Below are 9,695 nucleotides of genomic sequence, written 5' to 3'. Positions count from 1 at the left end.
ATAAAGAAATATAGTAAATGTGTGTCTAATTAAACTGTTCCTGTGAACCTTAAATCATCCTTAAATATGTTTGGTGTTACAAACTTGAAGAAGCACAGAAAAGATCATCAGACATTAATCTAATCAGTTTTCAGCCTTCATTCATATTGAAATGCTGAAATCTTCCCTGCCAGACCGAAGTGCAGCGTTTGATACCATTGGCCATAACATTTTATTACTGCTATTATTAAATGGAGAGTCCTCTTCACTCACACTGAGGTTAATTATGAAGCTCCACAGGCTGCAAAGACCAGTTCTGTTTACATTATACATGCTTTAGAAGCCATAGCATACATTTTCACTGCTATGCGGATTATACCCACTTTTATTGGTTAAACTGAGGTTATTGTAACGGGGTGTAAAACTCTTAGAAACACTATGGCTAACAAGATCCTTACTCTGGACGGCATTGTCTTGAGCCGTCTGTTGTAGTGATTTGGCAAATTATAAGTAAAATTAAGGCACACAACCCCATCGCACAACATCAACATTTATTTATATACAAAATAAAAATGCTTTTTTATGGAAAAGAATTGTAACTTCACATTTCATCACCAATTAGTTGGGTACGGGGTAAGGCCTCATCCTTATCCCGAAGTTATTCGTTTAATTTCTCAGGACCTTGGAAGAGTGTTAACTATACTAACTACAAAACACCTCCTGTTCTATAATCTGTGCTAAAGGATGAAAAACCAAAAATTACATCTGTAATGCAAATAGTCTAAACTTGGGAGTGGTCGCTGTGACTTATGTTAAAAAACAAATAATAATCACTTTTCCAAGTAAAATATAAAAAGAGATCTTGTTTTCAAGTTTTCACTCATGCACCCTCAGCTTTAAAACACACAGCAAAGTCTAATGTTTGTCCACATCATTGCAGTTAAACTATATTTGTGTTGCACCTCTAAATAATAAAGACTCCTTTTTGAACATCTTTTTATTTACATATTTTTAATTCAATAAAACCACAAAATTTTTAACTGACATAAAATGATATGAAATATATAAAATGTAATAATGCTCTTATTTAATTTATCCCTCAGAAAAGTTACTCTGATTATTTTACATGATCTTGTTTTTAAACAGCATCTGCTCTTCTCCAGTGTTGCTGATGAGGTCGATCTTCACGTCGTCTCCGATGCTCCACTTGACCATGTTCATCCACAGCAGGTCAGCATCAGTTTTAATTGGCTTGTTGACAGCGTCTTGCCGTAACTGTAAATGTAACCAATAAAAAGGTCACAGATGTCCAAGTTAAAAGTAACAATAAGAGAGACTGAACGAAAAATCTAGTAACACAGAGACTCACAAGGAGTGTCTTTCCAACTTTCAGTATAAAGTTTTCTTTAAATTCGTATGTGGCACTTTCTCTGTTGTTGATCTGTAGTTTTAACTTCCAACCTGACAAAAGTTTATTCTGTAAAAGGAAAACAAGAGAATAAAAAAGGGGGAAAATGAATGAGGCAATAATAAAGTTCAGTGTGTGTTAAATCCAAAGTGTTTATAAATGAGTGTGTTACGTCCACATAAGTGAAAAGGACCTTTTTAAAATATTTCTGAATACATGGAACACGTGGTTTGTGTTTAGGTAGTACTCATTGTTCATCAGCATGCAAGCAGCAGTACCTCACTGGAAGTGTTTTTCAGACAGATATAGCTGCTATTTCTCTCGACCTCGACCAACGTGATGTCACCTGTCTTTGAGCTGTGATTGGCTGAGCCGCTCTTATTCTGTTCCTCAAAACTGGTCTGAGATTTCTCAGGAGGTGGTTTGCTTGTGTCTGGCTGAGAGAGAGACGACATATGCAGATTAGTGTGTGCGAGAGGGAGAGATGGACAAGATATTTGAGCCTATGAGAAACAGTGTTTGATTCGATCTCCAGCTTTTATTCACTGTCCAGTTTTTCAAGAAGACGACACGACATTGGGTCTTGTCGTCTTCCTGTTTTTTCTTTGGATAACAGAAAGTTGAGTCTTTGTCTGTGTTTTTAATATAAATCTGTTTTTACACACTGAGTTTGGGTTTTTGTTTTCTTTTTAAGCATTAATAAAGTGTAAAATACATGTAAATGTGCTGCATGTTTGTTTGTTTATGGTTGAGGACAGAGCGAGGTCCCAGTAAATAAATGTGTTTGTCCTGAAGTGTTCAAAACAACAGTCTGTGTGTTTACTTCTTTCTTCATGTTGCTGATCTCTGCATCTTTCTTCTCCAGTTGCCGATGAACCTCTTTCAGTTTTTCATCTGCCTCCTTCAGCTTCTCAACTGCATGTTGGTTTTTCTCACACTAACAGACAAACAGATCAACACAACAGTTTAGCCTTAACTTAACTATGGGTGTGGTCGAACAGTGAGTGCTGCTGTCATTAGGAACATGAATGTTTCCAGCTGTAGCACATTGTGTCTGTTGTTTGGCAGTGTGTTTGTTCATCACTCATTTCAATGGATAATAAATCTGCTTTTGCCCGACTGGAGTTTGGATTGCTTTCTTTTGAGGACAAAATAGAAACTAATGCATACATGTAAATCTGTGCATTTGTTTGTTAGTGTTAGGACAAGGTTTCTGTTAATGAATATGAGTCAACATAATGGAAATGTGGATGTTTATCTGTGTGTTTACTTCTTTCTTCATGTTGCTGATCTCTGCATCTTTCTTCTCCAGTTGCCGATGAGCCTCTTTCAGCTTCTCCTCAGCTGCATGATGGTTTTTCTCACACTAACAGACAAACAGATCAACACAAATGTTCAGCCTGAAAAGCACACCAACATTTTTTGCATTTTTTAAATGTTTTACTCATGCTCATATTTTTTTTATAACATCTTTAAGGACTGTTAAACCATAGCAGTCTGAAAACCATTGAGGCACTTGTGTTTTGTTTCAAATCTCTCTTTCTTAAAAGAGCTCGCACAGAGAATCTGACCTCTAACTGACCCTAAACTAAGGTAACTGTATATGAGAGCAAGAATAAAATATTAAAATCAAACTGAAGACTGACTGAATTAATTTTATTATCTCTCATCTATAAAGTGTCAGTGCTTTTATCAAATGTTCTCTTTAGCTTATGACAAAATATGCAAACTTTAATAGTTTTCATTTAAGAAATTAACAATATGAACCCAGGACTGTGTTGTTGCAACTATGCTAACCACCATCCTGCCTCTATAGCTTAAACATGTTAACATTATGTAAGGTTTTAATTTAAAAGTGAATACATGTGATTTTAGTTGTATCTTTTGTGGATTTGTGGAAATATGGCTTTTTAGTTACAGAAGAACTCTGGACTCTTCTTCATGAGAAACTGTGGAGATTAAGAGTGATCAGTTGCTGAGTTTTGGGAAGTGCTCCAGACTTAAGAGAAAATAGAAAAAGTTCTGTTGTGAGATTCTGCATAACAAACTGCACAATGACACATGACAAAACAAAAGATGTGAATATCAGGACGGCAGAAAAATATCATCTGTTCTTATAACAGAAGATGGTAACTATTTCTCTGTCGTGTATAATTGCTCTAAAAGATTAATTTCACTGTTAGCTAACCCTGGACATGCTATTCATATATTCTTTTTATTTGTGCCATTTTCATTTTCTCTTTTCTTTCCACTCACACTCTTTCTTCCCCATATACATGTAATATCCTGCTTATTTTTCAAAATTTCCTGTCTGTTCATTTTCTTGTGTTTCGTTCATATCACTCACTGCAACGATGTCCTGTGACATGAGCTTATCTTGCTCTTGGTCTCTTTCAGTTTTGTCACTTTCAGGGCGGTTTGCTGCTTCTTGTTCTTTACATGCATCACAGTGAGCTCTCCTGACATCTGTTAAAAGCATAGACAAGATTACAATATGATGTTCTCTTGAGCTAAAATGATAACGCAGCATATAATCATCTCATTTTAAACTAAATGATGAAGTGCATATATTGTGCCTTATCTCATAACACACAATGATGTTTAGCTGCTTATAAAAAAAATAAGTGTAATTTACACAAATGTGTCTTTCTGTTGCTTCAAAACTTGTTAGAATAACTTGAGATATTAATTTAGACAGCATGGTGAATCAATTTGTGTCTTACTTGTTTTGTTTTGTCTCCAGATGAAAAAGACTCCAATCAAAATCAAGATGATGCTTACAGCCAAACTAACAGCCAAACCAATAACAATGGGAGCAGCAGAACAGGATGTGAGCTCAAAGAATTCATCTGAAACAATAAACACAGAATTACATGTTATTTCAACAGATTTTGATTTAGGCTGAAATTAAGCATATCATACATTTTATAACCGATATTTACCTGGAACATGTTTGTGTGTCTCTCTGCTCTTGCTGATTTGCTTCAGTTGGACTCTGCAGTTGATGTTGTTGCTGTGTCTCTTCTCCACAGTCACTCTGCTGCTGACAGTATAGAGGTCATCAGGACCTCTGAGGGTCTCTGTAGGTCCAGCAGAGAGGAGGTTTCCATCACCGTCCAACCACAGCAGCTCAGGCTCTGGATACCAGCCTGCAGACTCACACTGTAACACCACTCCTCCTCTATTTTCGCCAGTTCCCGATAAACTGATGAGAAGTGACCTGGCAGCATGTGATGCTGAATAAAATGAAGAGTTTAGAAAAGTTCTTAGTGGGTGAAAAAACACATATTATGGACAGTAATTCCCAATTATTAAATTATTATTATTAAAAAATTCTGATGCATTTGGTGTGTTGTTTCTAATGTTAATCATGAATAATAACATAATGCTAAATTAATAAACATTTCTGTGATAAAATATTTCCTCAACCTACAGAAATATGAACTTTCACTGGAACTAAATATGAAAATCTCACCATTTGCTCCTCATTGACAGTTCTACCAAAATCCTGTTGGCTGGATTTATGATTTATATCATATCATAATCCACTACACCATGAACATATGACGTGTATCTACTTACCAACCACAAGCTTAACAAAAGATTTTTTCCCCATTAAAGGAATGCTGCATTCATATGTTCCTTCATCAGAGAGTTTTACTTTGGAGAGTTTCAGTGAAATGTTTCCACGCTTCAGTTCATTGATGAACAGTGATGCTCTTCCCCTGTATGAAGGATTTCTTGTATTCACCAGATCCTGACCGGATCGCCACACATGGACAAATCTTGGGTTCAAGTCAGATCTTGTCCACTCCAATATCTCAGCTGTCACATCCTCTGCAGGCTCCATGTGACACGGTAAAATAACATCATCATCAACTAATGCAACTACTGGCTGATGTGGACCAACCACCTGAGACTCCGCTGTAGACAGGAGACAAAAGAAAGAATGAAAGAAAGATGCGTTTATTAATTTTTGTAGCCAGTTTGAATGTATATATATATATATATATATATATATATATATATATATATATATATATATATATATATGTATATATATATATATATATATATATATATATATATATATATATATATATATATATATATATATATATATATATGTACAGCAAGCTGTCCATACCTGAGGCCTTGGAAACTGCCAAGCAAAGACTCACAGCCTTGGCCAGCCACTTGAGGAGGTACACCAGAGAGATAGAAGGCAGGAGAATAAACCAGCTGTTCTCCACAGAACCAGCAAAGGTGTACTCTCAGTGGCAAGGGAACAATAAGAGAACAGCACCACCAAGGCTGGAGACGGAGCAATACTGGAAGAGCATATGGGAGAAGGACGCAACCCATAACGGCAATGCTCAGTGGCTAGTGGATCTGAGGGCAGACCACAGCGACCTCCCTGAACAGGGTCCATCACAGTGGCAGATATCCAAGAAAGGGTTTCCAGTATGAAGAGTTGGACAGCACCAGGGCCCGACATGGTTCACGCCTACTGGCTAAAGAAGCTGACTGCACTCCACGAGCGTCTGGCAGCACAAATGAACCAGCTGCTAGTTAACGAGAGACACCCAGAATGGCTAACCGAAGGTCGGACGGTCCTGATCCCCAAGGACCCCAAGAAGGGACCGGTTCCCTCCAACTACCGACCAATAACCTGCCTCAGTACTACATGGAAGCTCCTGTCAGGCATCATATCGGCTAAGATGAACAGGCACATGGGCCAATACATGAGCGGGACACAGAAAGGAATTGGCAAAAATACCAGAGGTGCAAAACACCAGCTACTGGTAGACAGAACAGTCAGCCGAGACTGCAAGACCAGACTGACCAACCTGTGCACTGCCTGGATTGATTACAGGAAGGCCTATGACTCAATGCCCCACAGCTGGATACTGGAATGCCTAGAATTGTACAAGATCAATGAGACCCTAAGAGCCTTCATCAGGAACTCAATGGGGATGTGGCGTACAACACTAAAGGCCAACTCCAAGCCCATAGCACAAGTCACCATCAAGTGCGGGATCTACCAAGGAGATGCTCTGTCCCCACTGCTGTTCTGCATAGGCCTGAACCCCCTCAGTGAGATCATTAACAAGACTGGCTACGGATACCGACTACGGAACGGAGCAGTTGTCAGCCACCTCCTGTACATGGATGACATCAAGCTGTATGCCAAGAGTGAACGAGACATCGATTCACTGATCCACACTACCAGGCTATACAGCAATGACATTGGAATGTCGTTCGGACTGGAGAAGTGTAGTCGGATGGTAACAAAGAGAGGGAAGGTAGTCAGAACTGAGGGGATTGAACTACCAGAAGGCAACATTGCAGACATAGAGGACAGTTACAAGTACCTGGGGATCCCGCAGGCAAATGGGAACCATGAAGAGGCCGCTAGAAAGGCTGCAACCACCAAGTACCTGCAGAGGGTCAGGCAAGTCCTGAGGAGTCAGCTGAATGGTAAGAACAAGATCCGGGCCATCAACATGTACGCCCTGCCCGTGATCAGGTACCCTGCTGGGGTAATAGGCTGGCCAAAGGAGGAGATAGAAGCCACTGACATAAAGACAAGAAAGCTCCTTACCATGCATGGAGGGTTTCACCCACAAGATCCATAGAGGCTGGGGTCTATCACACCAGGCAAGACCCCAGGTGCAGGCTGTGTAAAGATGCCCCAGAGACAATCCAGCATATAACAGCAGGGTGCAAGATGCTAGCAGGCAAGGCATACATGGAACGCCATAACCAGGTGGCTGGCATAGTGTACAGGAACATCTGTGCCGAGTATAACCTGGAAGTCCCGAGGTCAAAATGGGAGATGCCCCCAAGGGTGGTGGAGAATGACCGAGCTAAGATCCTGTGGGACTTCCAGATACAGACGGACAAAATGGTGGCGGCTAACCAACCGGACATAGTGGTGGTAGACAAACAGAAGAAGACGGCCGTAGTGATCGATGTAGCGGTTCCGAATGACAGCAATATCAGGAAGAAGGAACATGAGAAGCTGGAGAAATACCAAGGGCTCAGAGAAGAGCTCGAGAGGATGTGGAGGGTGAAGGTAACGGTGGTCCCCGTGGTAATCGGAGCACTAGGTGCGGTGACTCCCAAGCTAGGCGAGTGGCTCCAGCAGATCCCGGGAATAACATCGGAGATCTCTGTCCAGAAGAGCGCAGTCCTGGGAACAGCTAAGATACTGCGCAGGACCCTCAAGCTCCCAGGCCTCTGGTAGAGGACCCGAGCTTGAAGGATAAACCGCCCGCAGGGGCGTGCTGGGTGTTTTATATATATATATATATATATATATATATATATATATATATATATATATCGGCAACAAATCATCAAATCATGAAAATCAAAATATGAACAAAATATGTTTGTACCAAATGTAACATATTTAATGTTTTGTTTATATGCACTGTAAAAAAATATTATGCAAGCAACATCAAGCTTACCTCTATTTAAGTGTATTAGTAGATGGAAAACCAAAATACTGAAGACTTTAGGCGGAGAGAGGGAGAGCACATCTATCTGTGGAAGCATCTTCCTCTGAAAATACATCAGTGATACAAGATGTGATGCAAGAGGTCATAGAAATAATAAGAATTTGTTTATTTCATATCTAAAATCAACTTATTCAAGAGTAAAAACATATTTTACATGTTTAATATGTTTTAATATGTTAAGTACTGTCATGAGGTCATCAACATGCACTTAGCACTATTGTGTTCCATTAACTCCAGAGTTAAGACACCAGACATTTTGCTATTGATTAAAGTGGACACATTACTTTACCATGGTGCTAAATTGCAGCTTAGGGAATAACTTTTGGTCAGTGGCATCTTTATCTTTGACGTGAACTCTGCTGCTGATTGTTTTGATTGTGTAATGGGCTGCAAGGAAAGCTTAGCTATCAGATTATTACTTTTCATAGATAGATACTGTATTGATCCACAAGGGAAATTGGTTTGTTATAGCAGCAGGATAAATAATGAAAATAGTGCAATCTGCAATAAACAACAAATAAATACAAAGGGATCTAATCAAAATCTGTGTTCATAGATTACAAGTTCAGAAATGGGTAACCATACCTGATGTTTGCACATGTTCTCCTTTATTTCAAAAGATATCCCATAATAAAAGTATTTTAAAATGTATTATTTATTGTTTCCATCTCATAATTTTCTGTACATGGACAAAAGCTGGTCTCACCATAAATTCCATAAGATTTCCGTTTATGAAGTTGGAATCACAGCTGGTAAACTACAGCCAACAGAGACAGTTTGCTGTGAGTGTAGACTGTAAAGTGACTTTCTAGCTGCTGGACTGTGCAGAGCTGTTGTAAATTGGTGAAATATGAAACATTTACAATGTTTTCTTTATACAAAGTAGAATATTGTAAAAACAGAGAAAAAAAAAAACTTGGAAGAATAACTCTGCCCAGACCTCTACACTATACTTTTACTTTTAAAACTTTCTTTTCTGCTTTCATATCAAATATTTTAAACCTTAGTCATTCACTTGTAAAATGTTTATTTTTATTTACACAGATTTAATTATGTCAGTGAAATAAATTATACTATAATCAGACTTTATAACGAGACACCAGAAAAGCATTTAGAACTTAAAAACAGACAATTCGAAAGAGACTTACTCGTGGAAAGTTGTGTGAGACTACAAGGTGAGGGTGAAAATCATTAACCTTCTGACATTAACTTACTTTGGCTTATAAACTCCAGATCCATCATATATGCTCAGAGTTATGGAAAAAATAAATAGGCTCTTAAGATTCAGAGTTCTTGTTAATCAAAGTGTAATGCTGGAAAAATCTATTTAACATCCATTGTTGATTCTGGTTCAGTTGTACGCTGTCTCAAATGCTGACCTTTGAGCCTGTTATAAAATAATCAAGATGAAACCATATCCGTCTTCGCAGTGTTCAAAAAGAGGGAAGCTTTCACATGGTAAGTGTCATCTCAGCTATCATACTAAAGATGGCAGTACAGGACTGAAGCTTGTATTGAAAAAGGTTTCCTTACTCAAAACTTTTCTAAACAGTCCTCTTTGGTGATATCTGGTGACCAAAAATATTAAGAGCAGCTTGCGTCTACATCTTGAAATAAACTTCTTCTCTATGATTGCCCACTCTACAGAGTTGAGTTGCCAGCTTCTGTTTAATACCACGTGACATTTCTGTGAGCTATCAGGGTGAAGTTGTGGTGTTTTGAACGTGTATTTTATGAAAAAAGCAGAGAAAAATATTTTTGTTTTGTGCATGTAGATTTTT

The 9,695-nt window shown here is 38.5% G+C and overlaps 1 protein-coding gene across 4 annotated transcripts; it reads right to left on the bottom strand.

Annotated features, from left to right (window-relative positions):
* Positions 1 to 513: 513 nt before the first annotated feature.
* On the bottom strand, positions 514 to 9,285 carry LOC147334626 (butyrophilin subfamily 3 member A2-like). 4 transcript variants are annotated; one of them, XM_086273309.1, is made up of 11 exons: positions 9,129 to 9,285; positions 7,864 to 7,957; positions 4,970 to 5,311; positions 4,330 to 4,623; positions 4,111 to 4,236; positions 3,735 to 3,853; positions 2,658 to 2,753; positions 2,211 to 2,324; positions 1,666 to 1,824; positions 1,349 to 1,456; positions 514 to 1,254 (listed from the first exon to the last, which is right to left on the bottom strand). In XM_086273309.1, exons 2-11 carry the CDS (start codon positions 7,949 to 7,951, stop codon positions 1,102 to 1,104), a joined length of 1,599 nt encoding a protein of 532 aa, XP_086129435.1. In that variant the 5' UTR covers positions 7,952 to 7,957; positions 9,129 to 9,285; the 3' UTR covers positions 514 to 1,101. The 4 variants fall into 4 exon arrangements, with proteins under 4 accessions (XP_086129435.1, XP_086129431.1, XP_086129442.1 ...); XM_086273305.1 differs by lacking the exon at positions 9,129 to 9,285 and having other exon boundaries at positions 7,864 to 7,969; XM_086273316.1 differs by lacking the exons at positions 7,864 to 7,957; positions 9,129 to 9,285 and adding an exon at positions 5,535 to 6,421.
* Positions 9,286 to 9,695: the final 410 nt, after the last annotated feature.

The sequence above is a fragment of the Aulonocara sp. 'chitande type north' Nkhata Bay genome, linkage group LG3 (assembly GCF_057382095.1).
Source record: "Aulonocara sp. 'chitande type north' Nkhata Bay isolate Kocher_YH1m ecotype deep benthic linkage group LG3, A_spYH_male_GT1.1, whole genome shotgun sequence".
NCBI lineage: Eukaryota > Metazoa > Chordata > Actinopteri > Cichliformes > Cichlidae > Aulonocara > Aulonocara sp. 'chitande type north' Nkhata Bay.
The sequence above is the reverse complement of the archived record's forward strand: the minus strand, read 5'-3'. Positions and strand labels throughout refer to the sequence as shown.